The sequence below is a fragment of the Anabrus simplex genome, chromosome 1 (assembly GCF_040414725.1).
Source record: "Anabrus simplex isolate iqAnaSimp1 chromosome 1, ASM4041472v1, whole genome shotgun sequence".
NCBI classification, from domain to species: Eukaryota; Metazoa; Arthropoda; class Insecta; order Orthoptera; family Tettigoniidae; genus Anabrus; species Anabrus simplex.
This window is the reverse complement of record NC_090265.1, coordinates 24,696,048-24,718,566: the sequence shown is the minus strand read 5'-3', so window position 1 is coordinate 24,718,566 and position 22,519 is coordinate 24,696,048. Positions and strand designations below refer to the sequence as shown.

General features: G+C 41.3%; 1 protein-coding gene across 1 annotated transcript in view; it reads right to left on the bottom strand.

The window, feature by feature from the left end:
• mRpS22 (mitochondrial ribosomal protein S22) overlaps nucleotides 1-22,519 on the bottom strand; it is a 104,189-nt gene that overhangs the window by 49,134 nt on the left and 32,536 nt on the right. Inside the window, exon 4 of the mRNA XM_067155777.2 lies at nucleotides 1,922-2,065. Within this exon, the coding sequence (XP_067011878.2) occupies nucleotides 1,922-2,065 (144 nt within the window). The remainder of the gene's footprint in view (nucleotides 1-1,921; nucleotides 2,066-22,519) is intronic.

Below are 22,519 nucleotides of genomic sequence, written 5' to 3'. Positions count from 1 at the left end.
ATTAATAACTGGTTCGATAGTAGGCAATTCGGTTTTAGGAAAGGTTATTCCACTGAAGCTGAACTTGTAGGATTCCAGCAAGATATAGCAGATATCTTGGATTCTGGAGGTCAAATGGACTGTATCGCGATTGACATGTCTAAAGCATTTGATAGGGTGGATCATGGGAGACTACTGGCAAAAATGAGTGCAATTGGACTAGACAAAAGAGTGACTGAATGGGTTGCTATATTTCTAGAAAATAGATCTCAGAAAATTAGAGTAGGTGAAGCTTTATCTGACCCTGTAAAAATTAAGAGGGGAATTCCTCAAGGCAGTATTATCGGACCTTTATGTTTTCTTATATATATAAATGATATGATTAAAGGAGTGGAATCAGAGGTAAGGCTTTTTGCGGATGATGTTATTCTCTATAGAGTGATAAATAAGTTACAAGATTGTGAGCAACTGCAACGTGACCTCGAAAATGTTGTGAGATGGACAGCAGGCAATGGTATGTTGATAAACGGGGTTAAAAGTCAGGTTGTGAGTTTCACAAATAGGAAAAGTCCTCTCAGTTTTAATTACTGTGTTGATGGGGTGAAAGTTCCTTTTGGGGATCATTGTAAGTATCTGGGTGTTAATATACGGAAAGATCTTCATTGGGGTAATCACATAAATGGGATTGTAAATAAAGGGTACAGATCTCTGCACATGGTTATGAAGGTGTTTAGGGGTTGTAGTAAGTATGTAAAGGAGAGTGCATATAAGTCTCTGGTAAGACACCAACTAGAGTATGGTTCCAGTGTATGGGACCCTCACCAGGATTACCTGATTCAAGAACGAGAAAAAATCCAAAGAAAAGCAGCTCGATTTATTCTGGGTGATTTCCGACAAACGAGTAGCGTTACAAAAATGTTGCAATGTTTGGGTTGGGAAGAATTGAGAGAAAGAAGAAGAGCTGCTCGACTAAGTGGTATGTTCCGAGCTGTCAGCGGAGAGATGGCGTGGAATGACATTAGTAGACGAATAAGTTTGAATGGCGTTTATAACAGTAGGAAAGATCACAATATGAAGATAAAGTTGGAATTCAAGAGGACAAACTGGGGCAAATATTCATTTATAGGAAGGGGAGTTAGGGATTGGAATAACTTACCAAGGGAGACGTTCAATAAATTTCCAATTTCTTTGAAATCATTTAGGAAAAAGCTAGGAAAGCAACAGATAGGGAATCTGCCACCTGGGCGACTGCCCTAAATGCAGATCAGTATTGATTGATTGATTGAACGGTTACAAGATATTTATTACAAAAATATATAGAAATAAAGAAATTATTATTGCCACAGTTAATATCTCCAGTGTACAGCCAATATGGCTGTGACCATCATATATGATATCGTCCCTGGAAAGACAGAGTATCGCAAGCATCACATCTGAGTCATCTGCAGCAGTACCACGAGGATCGTCACAGGGGATGAAAGATGGTGCCACCTTTTTGAGCCCAAGAGCAAACAGCAATGCTAACAATGGAAATATCACAATTCTCTGCCGCGACACAAATTCTGGTTAAGTCAGGATGACTGCACGGATCCTCAGCTTGTCAACTTCTCCATGTGTGGAACCACAATCAATGCCCAGTGCTATGGAGACATTTTGCAGAAACTGTGACGCACCATACAGTCAAAATGCCCTGGAATGCTGACACTTCTTTCCCTTTTTATATCCTACTGTCACCAAAAACCTCTCTGAGTCAATGCAATGTTAACACAACTAGCAAAAATCAAAAGACTCTGATCAGCCATGTTTGTTTAGTAGTCCCTCACTGCACACAGCATGGTTACCAAGGTTAACAATATGATTATAAATAGGGTTACTAACACTAAATCAAATTATGAAAAAGTAAATACGGATACACCCATATCATCGCCACCACATATCTCACCTTAAGGTAATCATCTTCAAACATGTGCGGAGGTCTTAACTGACGCCCTGGTCGGGGAAAGTATATCTGATTCATTCGAAACCGTTCATCCCAAGAAGCCTTCCGGAGAGAGCCATTTGCATCACGAACAACCACCAGACGGTTCTGAAAGAGAAGAAGTAAGTAACTTAGGTAGCATGTGTAATGTACTACATAGTTGGATTAAAAATCAAGACAAAGAGTGAGTAGAGCTGTAACACCTCTTTAAAAACCTTGGCCCAGCAGACAGCACCTTGTTAGGACCCCTTTCCAGGGTTACAAGAGAAGGCGGTCAACGGTTCTGAAGGCAGGCGAGGAACCTCATCCCAATAGCAGACGTAGTGGAAGAACTGTCCTCAACTTTTTCTGCTCTAACTTTTGGGTCAACTCTGGGAGAAGTGTACCAAGAGTTATTCTCCCTCGCCGTATTTGCTTGCATCTTTTATTTAACCAGATCGATCTGTGTATGTATTGTATATTTTGAATCCAGCATATTTACCCTTTGTTCTTTAATAAAATACATATTTATGTCGTCCCATCCCCCTTATGGCCCCAGGGAAAAGGGAAATTATTTCCGCCCTGGTGGCGTTTTCCACCTTACGTTGGCAGGCCTTCTTCCGGCCTCCACACTTCTCTCGTTACCTCCCCGCCTCGCCCCTCTTCTCCAGTGGAGAGGGAGGGCGCGGTGCTGTCTGCTGCTTAGGGAAGGTTGTTCAGATCGCCCGGAGCGAGCAAGCCGCCTGGTCACCAAGCCGTGAGTGTGGAGGTAGGAAGGATGTTTGTGAAGTATCTTCTGGCTTAGGGAGGGAGTCATTTAATCTTACGAATGTAATATATTTGTTGTGCTGTTAGTAGAGGCTATGGGCCTCGTCAATTAGAAAGAGGGTTTCCTTCTGAAAATGTTAATGTGTGAGCCTGGTTTTAATATGCTGTATTTAATGGATATTGTTCACGAGGCCGAGCCTCGGTTTCTTGATAAATTAGAGTTGCCCTCATTAAAGTCGAATTGATATGTGGCTTGAGGCCCATGAAATTGTGAAGAATTTGAGAATAGTAGAGTTTGAATTGTGAAAGGGCAGGTCCCCCATGAATACGAATCTTATTCTTGTTTGAATTTTTCTGCTGTAATAAATGTTTAGCATAACATACGGCTCGGTTTTTGCTGGCTATACTACCGCTCCTCTTTTACGTAACTGGTATTCAGCTCCGGTCTTAAAGCCCGCACCTTCCTTTCCATCATCGCTGCCAATCCTTGGTGCAAGAAGTAAAGGCTAAAAGAGTAGACCCCTACAAAAAATAAAGAGTGGAGCCCCTAAGGCGGTTGGATGACATACTCATCTCTTCTCAGCAACTCCTGCAGCAGTACTGGCACCAAACGTGTTGGACACTACCAGCACGATCAAGAGGGAAATTCTGTCTTGTGGGCAGCCCAGGATCTCCATATATTTCCACCCAAGTTTCGCACCATGGAGGGTGCAAGACATCAATACCTAGTCTAGCCATAAATATTGTTACAAACGTTTGACACACACTGTACAACCGGTTTGGCACGTAAAGAACTACCAGTGTGCACACGTTAACCTTGAACCATTGTTAACATGTCTGTGAAAGATGAAGCATCTAGCTCCAGGTTTCAACATAGAATTGTATGATTATGAAAATCGCCAAGAGACATTTTTAAGACGCTGCAAAAGCTGAAAATCAGTCGTATGTTTGTGTACCAGATTACTGAGCGATTTACTGCAACCGGGACTGTAAAGGATCATCCGAGGGAGGGTCGCCCACACAGTGTCAGGACCCCAGCAGCAAAAAAGGCAGTGGCGGCTCGTATTCAGAGAAATGCGGTGCAGAAGCAGCCTATCATGGCCCGTGAAATGAACATTTCAAAAAGGTCTGCCAAAGCTTCTGTCAGAGGACCTTGGACTACGGACTTATCGTCGACGAACAGGACATTTACCTGGACGCGCGCCTAAAGAAGCTTAGAGTGCTTAAATGTCGATGTCTCCTGCAGCGTTATGCACAAAATGGTCATCAAAACACCGACGAAAAGGTATCAATACTGAAGAATCTTTCAATGTGCAAAACACCAGGGTTTATGCATCATCGTCTCAAGAAGCCAGTAAGAAGGTTCCGAAAGTTCAGAAAGCCCATCATACCTCCTCTGTGATGGTGTGGTGGGGAGCGAGTTATTCTGGCACCACCCAGCTGCATTTCTGCGAAAAGGGTGTTAAAACCAGCACCAGAGTGTACGAAAGCACCGTTTTGTAGCCTACTGTGAAGAACACATTGTTTCAAAACCAACCCTGGACTTTCCAGCAAGATTCTGCTCCAGCCCACAAGGCTAGGTCAACTAAAGGGTGGCTTCAGTGTCGTGTCACCGACTTCATTTTAACTGAAGATTGGTCCAGTAGCAGTCCGGACCTGAACCCCTTGGACTACTGACTATGGTCAGTGCTTGTGGGCATCATCTGCAAGAAGAGACACCCCACCACTGGAAGTTAAAAGCGTTCCTTATTGTCGGCAGTGGCAGATTTCCCTCTGGATGTCCTCCATTCCGCCATAGACGAGTGGCCACAAAGACTCAGAGCCTGTAACAGTGCCAAAGGTGACTATTTCGAAAAGTGATTGGTGATTTGTGTAAAGAATGCCTCTAAGAACAACATACTAACAGAAAATTAAAATACTTCTCATAATATTTGCATTTTTCACTTTTTAAGTTGTAACAGTATTTATGGCTAGATTGGGTACATCACGGGAAGTAACAGTTAGCATTGACGTAAGACTCGAGCGCCAGAGATCATTTCTGACAGGACAGTCCATCGCGTCCCACTGGTCAGCTACTGCCTGCCTCAAGCTACGCAGCCAACAGCCACTACGTGCTTGCTTCACTGGATGTATGAAGCTCAGACATAATTCTCAACAAGCAGCTCGATCTGATACACCAAGCAGAACTAAGAAATATAATAACGTACCAACAACTCTCTGTATGGCCACCTGGTAAAGTAAAACAGAACATGATAAATAACGCGGAGGCAGCCTACATGGCGCCAAATCTACCGAAAGGAAATATAAAGACCTCGGTTTGTTTTGCGCCACTTGGGAATCCAAACTACAGCATATTAACATCTGTAGTAAATTATCGCTTGCAAATAACGGCTACATTAATGCAACTAGGAACTTGGAGCAAGAACATACAGTTTGTTCACAAGATCTAGACATAGAAAGGGATGATCAAGTTATGTCCAAAAGTAGCCATCTTCCCCATGTAAGGAAGATCCGACAGATAATATGAGAAAGAGAAGTTCAGGCATGGATGAAGTTGCCGCACAAAGGAATACACGCCAGGGAACAAATGGATAAGAGATCACCGAGGCTTATCCTGTGCAGAATGGAGAGGCCATCAACATTACAGCGAATGTGTGCGCCGTTCGCTCCATGCTGGGAAGGTCCTAGGAAAACACCCTCTGACAGCTTTGCCACAGAGGACACGAAACCCTTGCCCATGTCTTGGGAGCCTGTCCTCACGGAGAGGTATTGAGAAATTCCTACCATTATACAATACGACACATGACTGCGACCTCGTTGAGGGATCACGGTTTCACGGTGCACGAAGAGGTCTCTGGCGTAGCTACCAATGGGAGTAACAGGCGTATTGACATGATAGTCTTTCAACCAGCTAGCAAGCAAGGACTAATCTTAGATCCAACAATACGCTTTGAGTCGCATGTTGGCCAGGCCGAAGAGGTGGACGCCAAAAAGAAGTCAATTTACCAGCCAACTGTAAACTACTATAAAGATAAATATCACCTAGACAATATTTCCGTCCATGGACTCATGATCGGAGCTCGAGGCACAATCTCTAAATTTCTTGTACAGCTATGGGGTTCTGTCAGTCTCAACCTGACACGACTTCACGACATCGCTATCGCCGCAATATGAGATTCAGTGACTATACTCCGCAATCATCCATATGACATTTGAAGAACCATACATCATGCCATATCCCAAGTTCATTGCAAATTTATTCCTGAGCCTTGTGGTGGTTATTTCTACCTGGCACATTAGCAAACTCAACAGTAACTTAGAAGACAAAATACTATGTAGTCAACATACTCTGTCCTTGTAGCAGCCTCCGCATGGGGGAAGTTGTATTAATAAAATAATAACATGGTAGCGAAGGTGATAAGACCATAAGATTATTAATTATTTTTACTACAACTACAATCAGAACCCAGTGAATACCTTTTGCACTTGGTTACATGCAACATATCCCTGCCGACGGTTTCCACCTCCTGCCAAACTTTGAGCACAAATGAACGAATGCTCCTTTGTATTTCCTTTTCTCCCTTTTCCCAAATCATCTGCAAATACCAAAGCATTCAGTTCATCACTACTGATAAAAGTAAAGATAAAAGTACAGCAATTAATATGCATGTAACTGTAGGTCCTCAACTACCATGTACTGAATACAGAAAGTTGGACAGGAGGATAGAATCATCTCTTGGTAGTTCCTGGGTGTCAGGACAGGGACAAGCATCCATATTAATAGCGTCTTCCCAACTTATGTCACAAATGTAGGACAAGAAGGAAGCTGGATAAACAAACCACAAGAGAGATAACAAGAACAAAGCTTTATAGAGATAATACAACATGTATGGGCAAACCTGCATAGCCAGCAAACACCATGTAGTTCAGAAAGTAATGGCAGATGGAGTCACAAACAGTTGCTAATTCTTAGGCAAATACTGAATACAGTTCATTTGCACTTTAAACCACAGTAAACAAATAATTACGAGATTCACAGTGTCCACAGAAATGTTCTCTCAAGTTTCCCTGACCTACCGTACTACGAAAAATTTCCCTGACTCACGAAAACTGAGTGACAAGTAAATTCGCCAAACAGCCTGTTTTATAAGGAACAAAAAAAGAAATTCCAGCCTCTACCATTCCCATAGCTGGCCTAATTCACCCTCCACTTCCGTTTTTTCAATTATTTTAGGAAAAACAATTACAGGACATTGATGGGCACTTTATATATAAGCAAATTGTTTAAAGGTAACACGTAGGCGTAACGTATGCCTTTATCACCAGCTGATCTACCTGTGCTTCGCGACGGAATTCTATATTGTATACAGAATTCTAGATTAGTGTACACGTTGTGAGCAAGATTGTATTAAATTGTATAGCTCTTAACGTTACCCTAGAAACGCGACGGGGAAGTCACCAAACATCTTTTCTCATATGAAGACCGAGTTAGGGAATTATCATTGTAATGTTAGACCCAACTGCATACCATCATTCACAATCAGGTTGGGGTGTTTTCATTATAATGCCTTTTTACATCCTCAGAAAGACTGTCTTAGTGGTTTTCCCAACTGAAATGAACATACATTACAATGACGTCAGTAGGAATCGCGCGATTAGAAGCAATGCTTTCATATGAAATACTCGTTCAAATGAAACACCGCACATTTTCTCACTTTTAACGAACAGGACTACGCTGCCGATCTAACGTTCCAGAGCTAGAATGAGCAAGCCGCAGACAGCCGTGATCCGTGAACACTCTTCAGCTTTCTTCAGCGGGGAGAGGGTCGAATAGTGGAGACTCCCAGGGCGAAAACTATGCCCAATGACTAATCTGTTTCCTAGGAGTGCCCGATGAGTTGGAAAATATCAATTCACTACACTGGTGGCACAAAAATCTATCTTACTTAAAGGCATATTTTTCCTCCAAGCCAGAGGAGAACCCCCTCTTCACTGCTAATTTGGAATAAAATGAATGTAGAATTTAATAAAAGTGAAGATAAAGAAGCTTTTCTTAAAAAACGGCTCTTTTCAGGGTTGAATTTTGAGTTTAGTGAATATTGTGGTGCTATAATATGGAATAGGCCTAAATTGTTATCCTAGACCAGGCCATACTACTACTACTACCACCACCACCACCACCACCAAGTGAGTCTCTGCCTTAAGTGTGCACACTGCTCATTCAAAACAGCGTGTCAGAGTAGGGATCGAATAGCTGAAATACTATGATGAACCAGTGTGTTATGTACCAGCTGTATCAGAAAATGTATGAAGCAGAAGAATGGCATGCTAAACAAGAAAGTTTTCTAACTCCCCGGCTATTTCCCACCAAAATTCAGTCAGGCTATTATACTCGGTACGCAACAGTCTATCGGAGTTGAGAGGCAGCATAAGAGACAAAGAACATCACAATAAACAATGGTCAATGTAATATTATTGTTGATCACGCTATACAATGGACTTATCCTTTTTGTTTACTGAACCCTTATGGACATAACCTGTGACACAGACTTACTATATTTTAGCTGTATAAGACTTCACACATTGCTATATCCAACATACATACATACATACATACATACATACATACATTATCATTACAGACTTATGCCTTTCAGCGTTCAGTCTGCAAGCCTCTGAGAATTTACTAAACGTCGCCACAATCCTCGATTTGCAACTAGTGTTGTGGCCTCATTTAGTTCTATACCTCTTACCTTTAAATCGTTAGAAACCGAGTCTAACCATCGTCGTCTTGGTCTCCCTCTACTTCTCTTACCTTCCATAGCAGAGTCCATTATTCTCCTAGGTAACCTATCCTCTCCATATCCAAGTTGAATAATTATTGAACATCTACGAGGAACTCTAAGTAACTAGTCCATCAGTCTATCTATCATGACTGCTAATGTTATTACTGAAGTAAGAAACTCAATTTCATATGTAGGCTACCAATATGACTATATAGTAGCTTCGACCCATATTGTTCTTACAATGTGAAAAAAGTTCATTTCACTTTTGTAATTTTAACTGTACAAATATTTTGGTGTACACCTTTCTATATTTAATGTTAATGATAAAAACAATTGTACATATGCAATGTAATTTAGTTCAAGCACGTACATTTAAAAAAAGTATTGTTAATAATTTTAAGAAATGTAATGTACTCTATGTCCTATGTCTTTGTCTTACTTCCTAGGCTGATGATAGCATGCCCTATTGCCGAAACTGGTCCCAAATTGAATATGTGATGACTTTATAAATATCACTATTTGTTGTATTGAATAGGTGGATCCCCATACCTAACAATTTTGAATGTAAATTGTTGATTATTGTTATGCATTTTCGATATTATAGGCCTTCACATTTCGTTTTCTTTCAACTCTGAAATACCACTCTTATCATAGTCTGTACGGTAAAACTGAATGAAAGAAAAATGATCAGAAATTGTATTCTCTATAACTTTTTTTTATGAAGTACTTTTCGATAGGACCAATGACACTGGTATTTTAGGCGCCTTCTCTTAAACTACAAATTCATCCAGGATAAATAAAATTGTTTATAGCTTAGACTGTAGTTTCTTATTCCCCGACTCTATATAATGATTTTCATTACATTCTGTTAACCCATTTTCTTGTGGCTCGGCGCTGATATGGACTTAGCAACAAAAATACAATTTCATGAATATCTGTGTTATCATAGCCGGTACGGTAAAAATGTATAACATATCAGATGTACGGCTTTTCAGGCGTTTGCTCTATTAATCAGCATTTCGTCTTAGGTCTGACACTAGACTCGTCGAAGTGGGATGTGTCAGACGCTGGGTGTATGCAGGTGAGCTTATCAGAAGCCTATATATGAGGCACAGTCTGATAACTGCATACGGGAGATAAATCTCCACAATGGAATTATTGCCCGCCTAGCAATTCCGAATGGAAAATTCCCATACTCTATTGGTGAAAAATATCTAATTCCCTCCATGGGAATTTAGAATTTTCCATTAAAAATGTATAAACCGAGCTCGATAGCTGCAGTCGCTTAAGTGCGGCCGGTATCCAGCATTCGGTAGATAGTAGGTTCGAACCCCACCGTCGGCAGCCCTGAAAATGGTTTTCCGTGGTTTCCCATTTTCACACCAGGCACATGCAGGGGCTGTACCTTAATTAAGGCCACGGCCGCTTCCCTCCCACTCCTATACTGAGAGTCAACTTAAGACCTTAGCGGTCCCTTTGATGTTAGTCAGACTTCTGGTCGGTGAAAAGGCTTCCGCAGCGCCAAATAATTCCCTAGGTTTGTTACTTGTTCCTGAAGTCAGGAGCTTCCTTCAGTTTGGTTAGATATTCTGGTGAACTGACTTGATGAATTAAAATTTTTGCCCTGTATAAATATGGAAAATATATCACAGGTTGTATGTTATTCGGGTTCGTTACCAACTCTTATATTTCATACGTAGATGGCTGTGAATAGTTATTGTTTTCAGTGGTGTATGTAGCAAAATAATAATAATTTAATATGATATTGATATCTTATTGCTCTGTGTACTTAGTAAGTTTGTTCGAGTTCATTCCACTGTTGATAAGTTCGCATAATAGGTGGGACGTTGAAGATGGATCCAAGAAAACTGTTGGCAATACTGGCTGCAACAGCGTGTTCACTGTTCAGTATTCATAATGGCTGCCAGCTGTGAGCAAGACGTGTGTGATGCTGTGACGCTTGAGTTCCCTGTGAAATACTTTAAAGCTAACAAAAGTAGAGGAAAATAAAGTAGAAAATCTAAACCAAATTGTTTTAAACGTTTACAGTAGCCTACGAGATTAGAATCCACTGTGGACTGTGGAAGACGTGAAAAAGTCCGCGCAGCTGATCGGCATTTCTGTGTACAGTGTTTACGCCGTTCGCTTGGAATGGAAAATCCAAGTCTCCAGGGAAAGAACGATGTGTCAGCTCAGCACTCGCCGTAAATAAAACAGGAAGGGCCTTAACACGGTATGGGAATAGGATCTTTGGCGTATTCGATGATAATAATAATAATAATAATAATAATAATAATGTGTACTTTACTTTATATTCGCAACCGCCCTCTGCCTACAGAAATGTTGTCATGAGAGGATCATGAGTTCGTTTTTACCTTCCGAATGACGAGACTACAATATTTACAACATTCCTGGAAGCATTGTATTTTGCAATCCCACTCACCGGTGGGTTTTTCAGCTTTTTTAACTATGAGAAACTGTCACTGACAGTCGTTGCACGAGAGCGGAATCGTTTACTTATGTTGTAAGTCTCCATGTGCCTCACACAAATCGCATTATGAAACAAAAATAATTCTTGCTTCTCTTGCCTCGGAATTCGTCAGTAATCTGTAGGTTTTACATGGTCAATAAAGGAATAAATAGGTATGGTACACAATCAAAGTACAGCTATGTGAAAGGCAGTGATTTCGTTTGATGCTTCACTATTTCAGAATGAAGTACTGTACTTGTCAGATGGACGCACGGCGTTAATGATAAGCTGGTTGTGGCGGAGATGGAGAACCAAGATGAGACGGGAAGGGGTAACAGGGGACGTGCTCACATGCGGAAGGATACTTTTCCTAAGCTCTTAACTTGAATTTCAGTATAGCCCTTTCCTGTCCCATCGTCGCCATAAGACCTATCTGTGTCGGAGCAACGTAAAACAACTAGCAAAAAAAAATGTATAAGACATAAATGGTCAGAAATTTAATTCTACATAACTTTGAAATAGGACCACTAATAACATAAATATTTAAAAATAAAATTTTAGGCCTTCCCCTAAACTACCATTTCACTCAGCAAGAATAAAATTATTTATAGCCTAGATTCTAGCTACGTATTCCTCGATTCTGCATACCATTTTTTATTAAGATCTTTCTTTTAGTCCAACCCTTCGTAAGGGTGTAGTGGCATTACGCGACAATCCTTTTGGTGATCTTCCTCCAGGAGTCTCTGCTTTGGGCATGGTGACTTGCTTGCTGTAAGCTCTTTCCGGTCAAGTTCTTGATCTGGTCCATCCATCGTAACGGTGCATGTCCTCTAGGTCTTCGGCCTTCGACTTTTCCCTCTATGATAAATATTTTCATTGCCTCCTGTCTTCTGGCAATATGTTCAAAATATCTAAGTTGTTTTTGGTTGATAAGGGTGAACAGTCTTGTTCTGATACCGAGCTGTTGCAGGATTGATTCATTAGTACGATGAGCTGTCCATGGTATTCACAGTAATCTCCTATAGCACCACATTCCTAGAGCATCAATCCTGCGACGATCCGCCGTCTTCATCGTCCAAGTTTCTGCTGCATAGGTCGCGATAGGGATGATCAGAGTTCGAATGAGGGTGAGCTTTGTCTTGGAAGTGACGGAGGTGTCCTTCCAGATGCGAGTAAGTTTTGCTGTTGAATTTCTCGCAATCGCAATGCAATTGCGGATCACAGGTCACAGTCTCCAGTATTTATGACAATAGATCCTAGATACTCGAAGCGATTGACAACCTCATAATCCGCAATTCTTGTTATGGCAGGTCTGTTGTTATTAAAACGGTCTACAATCATCACTTTGGTCTTTTTATTGTTGATTTCAAGACCATATTCTCTGCTTCACTCGTCCAACCTCCGCATGATGGCTTCTAGTTCATGATCATCTGTTGCAATTATCAGTGTCATCCGCATATCTGAGATTGTTAATTTTCCTGCCATCAACTGTGATGTCGTCACTAAAGTGCTTGAGAATCTCCCCCAAAATGTACTCACTGTATACATTAAATAGGAGGGGGGAAAGAATGCAACCTTGACGCACTCGAGCACTAGTAGAAAAGATGTCTGAGAAGTCGCCATTAACTCTTGCTGTTGCAGTGTTTGAAGAGTACAATTGTTGAATCAGATACACTAAATATCTCGGCGTCCCCACCAATCTCAATGAGTATAGCCCAGAGCTTTGACCATTTTACATTGTCGAAGGCTTTCTTGTAGTCTACAAATCATAGGAACATCTTGATATTGTACTCACATTGTCGAAGGCTTTCTTGTAGTCTACAAAGCATAGGAACATCTTGATATTGTACTCCCTTGTCTTCTCTATGAGCTGCCGGATGTTTAGGATCTGCTCACGAGTTCCTTTGCCTGGAACAAACCCAGTTTGTCCCGCTGAGATTTGTGGAAGTAAGAAGGTCTTCAGCCTCTCGTTCAGCACCGTGAGCATAATTTTACTGGCATGGGAGACGAGCGCTATCGTTCGATAGTTTGCACAGTCACGTGGAGAACCTTTTTTGAACAGTGGTACGAAGACGGAGTGGCACCACTGGTCCGGCCAATTTCCAGATGTCCATATCTTCTGACATAACTTATGGAGGATGTCAACACCTAGGTCACCCATGTTCTTTAGGATTTCAGCAGTGATTCCATCCTGGTCTGGTGCTTTCCGGTTCCGTAGCTTTCTTATTGCATGTTCCACTTCTCCAAGGATCACCGATTCAAAGTCTGTTGGCTTCTGGTGACCTGGCATTGGTTGTGGGTCATCAGTGAACAACTTGATGCAGTATTCTCTCCATACTTTGGCGATGCCCGCTGCATTTGTGATGATATTCCCTTGGTCATCTTTAATAATCTGAGTCTTAGGCATAAACTCTCCTGCTAACTATTTCACCTTGTCGTACAGTTCTGCGCTGTGATTTTTGGTCGCATGTGCCTCTAGTTCTGCACATAGTTTCTTAATGTGTACATTCTTGTCTCTTCTACAAGCGTGTTTGGTATCACTGTCCATTTTTTCATTAGTCGTCCTTGTTGTTCTGTATCTGTATCTGTAACTGTGAACTGGATGTTAAGTCTCATTTCAACCAGTGCCAAAGTTTCGTCAGTCATCCAGTGTTGTCGCTTCACTACAGTGTGCATCTTTGTGACCTTGCTCACTGCATCTGTGATCCATTCTTCAATTCTCTTCCAAGCCATGTCACAATTTCCCTCTAGGTCAGGTGGCCCATTGCTTCGTAGTGTTTCTTGGAAAGCAATTGGCTCAGGGGCAGCTAACTTTTTGGAGTTCATTTTGACGACTGGTTTGCTCAGTTTGATTCTAAGGTAGGCCCAGAGTTGATGATGATCCGATCCGCATTCGGCACTAGGTTTTGCTTTCACATTACGGAAGGAGGTTCTCCATCTTTTATCGACAAAGATGTAATCAATTTGGTTCTTAAAATGCCCATTTGGGGAGGTCCACGTAAAGAGACGATGCTTGTGGTGTTTAAACATGGTATTCATAATGGATTGTTGTCGGTTGCGAACTGTATGAACCGATTGCCTCACCCATTACGTGCACCCAGGCCATACTGTCCTACAGTTTCTCGCAAGTGGTTGTCCATCGAGGTGGTTCCTACTTTTGCATATAAGTCTCCCAGTATGATGGTAATACCTCTTGGTTTAAGTGATGCTATTGAATTTGCCATGTCTGCATAGATGTCTTCGATTTCTTGGTCGTCTAAAGCGATGCTGGGTAGATATACCTCGATCAGGTGTAGTTTATATGGTTTGGTGTTGAGAGTGAGGGTCAGTATTCTTCCACTGATAGGTCTGTATTCCTCAACATATTGGGATATCCAATTTTTGTTTGAGTCATCAGTTCATAGACTGGTTTGCTGCAGCTTCCATCCCACCCTATCCTGTGTTAACCTTTTCATTTCTACGTAACAATAGCATCCTACATCTGCTCTAGTCTGCTTGTCATATATACCTTGGTCTACCCCTACCGCTCTTACCACCTACACATCCTTCAAAAACCAACTGAACAAGTCCTAGGTATCTAAAGATGTGTCCTATCATTCCATCTCTTCTTCTCATCAAATTTAGCCAAATCGTTCTCTCACCAATTCAAATCAGTCTCTCTTCATTCGTGATTCGATCTATCCATCGCACCTTCAGCATTCTTCTGTAACACCTCATTTCAAAAGCTTCTATTCTCTTTCTTTCTGAGCTAGTTATCGTCCATGTTTCACTTCCATACAATGCCATGCTCCACACGAAAGTCTTCAAAAACATCTTTCTAATTCCTATATCAATGTTTGAAGTGAGCAAATTTCTTTACTTAAGAAAGCTCTTCCTTGTTTGTGCTAATCAGCATTTTATGTCCTCCTTACTTCTGCCATCGTTAGATATTTTACTACCCAAGTACAATGTTCATCTACTTCCTTTAAGACTTCATTTCCTAATTTAATATTTCCTGCATCACCTGCCTTCGTTCGACTGCACTCCATTACTTTTGTTTTGGACTTATTTATTTTCATCTTGAACTCCTTACCCAAGACTTCGTCCATACCATTCAGCAGCTTCTCGAGACCTTCTGCAGACTCAGATAAAATAACAATACCATCGGCAAATCTCAAGGTTTTGATTTTCTCTCCTTGGATTGTGATTCCCTTTCCAAATTCCTCTTTGATTTCCTTTACTGCCTCTTCTATGTAAACAATGAAAAGGAGGGGAGACAAACTGCAGCCTTGCCTCACTCCTTTCTGGATTGCTGCTTCTTTCTCAAAGCCCTCAATTCTTATCACTGCAGACTGATTTTTATACAGATTGTAGATAATTCTTCGTTCTCGGTATCTTATCCCTATCATCTTCAGAATATTAAATAGCTTGGTCCAATCAACATTATCGAATGCCTTTTCTAGATTTACGAATGCCATGTACGTGGGCTTGTCCTTCTTGACTCGATCCTCTAAGATCAGACAAAGTCAGGATTGCTTCACGTGTTCCTACATTTCTTCTGAAGCCAAACTGATCTTCTCCCAACTCAGCTTCAACTTGTTTTTCCATTCATCTGTAAATAATACATGTTAAAATTTTGCAGGCATGAGATAGTTAACTAATGGTGCGATAGTTTACACACCTGTCAGCACCGGATTTCTTGGGAATAGGTATAACAACATTCTGCCGAAAATCGGATGGGACTTCTCCTGTCTCATACATCTTACACACTAAATGGAATAACCCTACCATGCTGATTTCTCCTAAGGCAGTCAAGTAATTCAGAGGGAATGTCATCAATTCCAGGGGCCTTGTTCCTATTTAGGTCGCTCAAAGCTCTGACAAACTCCAACCTCAAAATTGGGTTTCCCATTTCATCAGCATCAACAGCCTCTTCTTGTTCCAGAACCAAATTATCTACATCTTCACCTTGATACAACTGTTGGATATGTTCTTGCCATCTTTCTGCTTTGTCTTCTTTCCCTAGAAGTGGCTTTCCATCTGAGCTCTTAATATTCATACACCTAGATTTCCTTTCTCCAAAGGTCCCCTTGATCGACAAAAAACACGACGCCATTCTGACCTGTATCATTTGCCCTAGCGATGTATAAAACATGGTCATCTGTTTCAAATTGCCCACATCCTTTCCAGTGAGCTTCTGACAGTCCACAAATGTCGATTTGATGTTTTAGTTCTCTTTCTACAATGCGAAGTTTCCATGTCTGGAGTAACCCTCTCACATTCCATGTAGCTATTGCTGTACCTTTGCGAAGTTGGTCTGCATTTGGTTGATCAGTAGCAGATTTACCGTGCAAGGCCTGATCGTTCACCTCTGCACGTCCGGTCGCACATTTCACATCGTTCGGCTCAGACCCAAACTGACGCCTATCGTTACTCGGGTCGCGCAGCATACCAATATTCATTTCTTGACTCTGCATGATGTGCTCATGGGATGATAATCAGGTGGTTTCCCCTTGCCTTCTTTAATTTGCATTCATCCATATTACATAACGTACCTTATAACATGAAGTAGGTCAATAACCTCCACTCCCTCTCCACGGTACAGTGTGCTCGCCTCTATCATCCAATAGGACAGATCCACAACGCTCCACAAGGCCCCTCCCATGCTTCCCCTCCCCACTCCGCGAGCAGTGTGCTTTGCCCAAAACTTTCCATGACCACAGTCCTGAAATAGTGTTTGGTGACAACGGACTTAGCATAGGCAGTCTTGATAAGTACGTAAGTTTTCCATTATATTAATACTTGTAAATTTATTTATTTTTGTCATTACTGGTTCATGTTATCACTAAACTGTCCATCATTGAGAAGTTTACACAAACCGGGCGAGTTGGCCGTGCGCGTAGAGGCGCGCGGCTGTGAGCTTGCATCCGGGAGATAGTAGGTTCGAATCCCACTATCGGCAGCCCTGAAGATGGTTTTCCGTGGTTTCCCATTTTCACACCAGGCAAATGCTGGTGCTGTACCTTAATTAAGGCCACGGCCGCTTCCTTCCAACTCCTAGGCCTTTCCTATCCCATCGTCGCCATAAGACCTATCTGTGTCGGTGCGACGTAAAACCCCTAGCAAAAAAAAAAAAAATGTTTACACAACGTTAACAATGCTGTACATATATAAGCATGTTGTAAGTGATTTGATAGAATCTGAGGATGTTCTTGTAGAACGAAACCTATCATTCTTTGTATATTAGTGTGTATTTTACAGGTATGTTTATAGTGTTATAATTTATATTGTAATTGCTGTGTGTTTGACAGACTGAAAAGTTTTTATTGCATTTAGCACAAAAAAGAAATCACGGATGATGACACTGTGGCGGACACTGAGCGATATATATCTGTGTGATGATGAGGTGGAAGAGGAAGACGTGCCTCAAAGTGCTGACAACAAACATGGCACATAGTCCAAAATTTTCTTCACTCACAAAGTGATGTGCCAGAATCTGTCTTGAATTTTTGTGCAGTGGTTGGTGACTATCCTAAATGTTATTTTACGTCTGGGAGTGTTCCGAAGAAAATTACAGACTTTTTCAAATAATAAAGTTCAGAACATAGAGTTCCGGAACGATATAAAATTTACAGAAAACATCTTGCAAATACTGTATATCATTACTTCATGTACAAATATCCTCATTTCCCTACCATTTAACAAATAGCAATATTTTTATCTGTAAATTCATGGTGAAGTAACGTAGATCCTGCAATAAAAAGCCAGCCATAAAAAGGAAGTAAGTATTCTTCCTTTAACCTAAACCAGGGCCTCTCAGGGTGCATGCACTGTGCATGGTGGAAAAGATGACTTCGCTTGGTTGACCAGAGTGCAGACCCCCACTCCTCGATTTGTAGCAATAGCGCAGTCTCTCTCTCTCTCTCTTTAGCCACGCCTGTCTCGCTCGCTCTCCCTGTCTCCTTCTTCCTCACTTGCTCCGTAGCGCTCCAAATCCGAGACGAGTTGAGCCGAGCTTAGCCGAGTAACCCAGAGACAAAGCGTTTGTCCGAGCCGAGTGGAACCGATGCACAGTGCAGGGAGCTCATGCGCCTCGATTTGCACGCCTGAAATTTTGGGCGTTTGAGAGGCCCTTAGTTGAGTTGATGCCAATAGGGGACAAAAATGAGATTCATAAGTTGAAAATTTCATTATAACAAATTTGTGAGGTCCCAAAAATGTTGTTACCCTACTGGTACTGTACCACGTTTTCAATGCAACACAGTTTTTCTGTAATATGGTACAGCAGAAATACCAACTTTTAAGAAAGGCAATTCGTAATGCAGCCGTTAAGGCACGTGGAGGGGGGGGGGGGGGGCGGTCGTAGAATGATTTTTCCGAGATCTTACCAGCTTACATACTCCGCTGAAAGCTTGTAGTTCCTGTTTGGTAAACGTACACTGGTGACATGATTTTTTCTTTTGATATCATGTGCATCCTCTGCACTAACAGAGCACATAACAGTTCCGAGTTCATATTAACACGGTATTCAGTCTTGTTCTTCCTCATCATGCGCATCTGAAATGTCACGGCTACACGCACACTACCGTACTAAACATGTGTGAATTAGATTTTGAGGAATGCAGTAAACAGGGTAATTTTTTTCAAGCATTTCTCCCTACATTTTTGAACTATTTTTGGTTTCTTACTAGCGTCACTAGTCACGGTAACATATTCAGACGTATTTTCCTGCGCAAGAAATCGCTTAATTATTTCAAACCTTTCGCATTTCGTAACACACGATTAGCACATATCCTAGAAGAGTAATATATGTAAATTTGGCAACCAAAATCGCAATAAATAATTCTTCAACAGTCATGCACACAGTATTCACAATGAAACGGAGTTTGTAACCACTTTGCCGCCAAAACAAAGACAATAGAACTCGCATACTTGCAAGGCAGTCTGATCATGTGACGAACAAAGACAACAACTCCACAAGATATACCACTTCACAGGTACCTATATTTCTGGTACTGGAAACACAAACTGCATTCGGCACGTGAAAACTCGAAATATTCTTAAGCGAGGGACAGGAAAGAGGTATAAATTATTACTGAGAAATCCAAAAATAATATTCTGAGAATTCAAGCTCTAATGGCATTCCTTGTGTATCCTTTTGAACACTTCATAAACTTAGATTTAAAAATCAACAAAAAAATCGTAATTTGTGGTGTGTGATTCGTAAAGGCATAATTATGATGGGTAATTCGTAATTATTACGATTGAATCGTAATAGTTGGCATCTCTGGTACAGGCGTGCACATTAATGGTGTCCCGACATAAACAATCAACACTGCCCCACTCCAGTACTGAAAAGGAGGGTAGGGAGTGAAGGGGTAGTGTTGAAGGCCACTCCAGTACCGAAAAGGAGGGGAAGGGAGTGAACGGGTAGTGCTGAAGGCACAGTGTGTGTATTCCATAGCGGCCTACATTTCGTTATACTGTAACACTGTAAGATGGCTCCTATCTTATCACAAGTGAATCGAGGCCATATTATTGAAATGTGGGAGGCTCACATGGTCCCCCAAGCAATAGTTGAAGCAATACCATGCCGTCTTAAGACAGTTTGGAGGTGAGTAGAAATATGGCAAGAACAAGGTGAAGAAAGATTTGACCGGGCGAATTGGCCGTGCGGTTAGGGACGCGCGGCTGTGAGCTTGCAACCGGGAGATAGTAGGTTCGAACCCCATTGTCGGCAGACCTGAAGATGGTTTTACGTGGTTTCCCATTTTAACACCAGGAAAATGCTGGGGCTGTACCTTAATTAAGGCCATGGCCACTTCCTTCCAACTCCTAGGCCTTTCCTATCGCATCGTCGCCACAAGACCTATGTGTGTCGGTACGACATAAAGCCACTAGCAAAGAAAAAAAGATTGGTAGATCATAGGACACATAACAAGGCTCCTAGAAGAACTACTATCCAGGAGATAGTGGGTTCGAATCCTACTGTCGGCAGCCCTGAAGATGGTTTTCCGTGGTTTCCCATTTACACACCCGGAAAATGCTGGGGCTGTACATTAATTAAGGCCACGGCCGCTTCCTTACCACTCCTAGCCCTTTCCTATCCCATCGTCGCCCTAGGACCTGTCTGTGTCGGTGCGACGTAAAGCCAATAGCAAGAAGAACTGCTCCAGAACAGGATGCTGAAATCGTTCAAACTATGGACAGTTCTCCGTTTGCGACTATCAGTGATGCGACTGTCACACTGGCATTGCCAGTAAGCCGTACTACCGTGAGTCGCCAACTCCACGCTGCATGTATTCACAATCGCTGAGCTGCGAAAAAGGGGCGACTTATTCCTATCCACGGAGAACTTTGCGTAGGCTTTGCACTACAAGAAAGTGTTACTCCACGACAGGAATGGGAAATTACAATTTCGTTAGATGAGAAGGTATTTTGCTCCAATCCAGGTAAACAGCTGAAGTGGTGGCGTCCAACTAGAAAACGTTATGAAGAGCCCTTTGTCCAGGTAACTAATCAGTAGGGTCGCTTCACATGTGGCGTATTGGGGTGGATAAGTGGTGCTGCTCCATGAGGTCTCTCAACATATGATTGCTTGTGAATATGTGGACGTTTTAGAAGGTGCTGTTCTTCTTAGTGTTCGAGCTATTTACCCCATAGAAGAAGTTCCCGTTAACAGGTTTGTGCAAGATAACTGCTCTGTTCACACTGAGCATGTAACCGAAGCTTTCTTCAAACAGCATCCTGATGTTCACGTGTTTTACTGGCCTCCTAAGTCAGCTGACTTAAACAATAGAACATGTTTGGGCAAAAATGGTAAACACATGGGTTCCACGCCAGGAGAGGACAAGAGCGGCTCTGTTAATGCACTGCCATCGAGTTTGGGCAAATCTAAGGAATGAACCAGACTTTTTCCAACATCTAATAGGTTCCATTCCCAAGCGGCTAGAGCAAGTGATAAAGAGGAACGGGGCATGGTCCGATTATTAATGTTCTGGAAGGGAGTTTGAACCTGTCACCTACACTTGTTGTAAAGGCAGTATTTGACACAACTCTTTAGTTATTTAATACCCATTTCACAATTAGTTTTAATTTCCATTTTTCTTTTCTTGAAATTATGTAACTGTGGACAGTGCATTATGTGTATTGCTTTACCGTACGTTTATTTTATTTATATATTTTCTAGCAAGGTGCGATATGTTCATATTTTTGATACGATATTTCTGTAAAAATCTCTTAATTTTATAATAATTATTTATGTTGAGATGTTGCAATAACAGCATTTTTGTTGTATATTTTAAGACACGACTTTATATTTTATGGAAATTGAATATTAATGATATTGAATTATTTTCATATGTATTAGCTTATTGATCAAGAATTAAAACGTATCTTCCGTTATTTTTATAAAGAAATGCTTACACGGTTATAATAATTTATACATCAACATCTTATTTTAGCATACTAATTTCCTGTTTATAGAATGTATCAGATAATTTTCGGTTAAAAACATCCTTTACCTCTTGATACTGTAATTATCAGAGCAGGTTACCTAATACTGTACTTCAATACATCCGCCGCTGTGCCCATTTCAATCACAACAAAGTCTTGTAGAGGGCTGTCTACATGCAGCAATGCGTGCGTTAAGCGAGAAGGTGAGTGACTGTGCCTTCGGCACTACCCCTTCCCTCCTGTTTTGTTCTGGAGTGATCTTCAACACTATCCCTTCACTCCCTCCCCACCTTTCCAGTACTGGAGTGGGGCAGTGTTGATTGCTTACATCGGGACACCATTAGTGTGCGCGCGTGTACATAAGAATATTGTGACATAACTTTATTTTATTTCTCTTGGAAATGCAATAAATTACTACAGTAAAACCTCATTAATTCGAAGTCGCTGGGACTCAAAAACTGAACTTCGAATTACGTGATTTCGAATTAACCGCCAATTCGCAATTCAGAAGTACCAACCCTTGCCGCGTTACGAAATATTCTAAGGCCCGTTACTGCATGCAGTTAACCTTGATTCAAATGCCTTGAAAAAAGAACTGTTTCCAAAATGTATCCAAAAAGGTGCATTTACAGTATTCAAATAATACACTTGCATATCTCACTGGCAAATATAACCTCACGCAACGAAAGAAAGAAAAAAAAAAAAGCACGATTCAGAGACGAGGAGAAATCTATGCTCGCTCCCATGTGCAAGTGCTTTATTCATTGGATTACTATACTATATGCATTTTAGATGCCTTGTATTTACACAGAAAGTACCCGATGCCCTTAAAATCAAACTTTCCTATGACTCTATCCTTGTACGATTTCCCGCCATGGTACTTCTCTTGTACTTCAGAAATGTAAACACTTGCCACGTCACGAAGTATTCTAAGACCCATTAATACATGCAATCACCTCGATTCACAGTTTAAACCTTTCCAATGCCATGGAAAACCTATTTCCAAAATGTATCCAACAAGGTGCATTTACAATGTTCAAATAATGCACTTGGATAAATCACTGACGAACATAACCTCACGCAACGAAAGAAAAAAAATCACACAATTCAAAGACAAGGATAAAT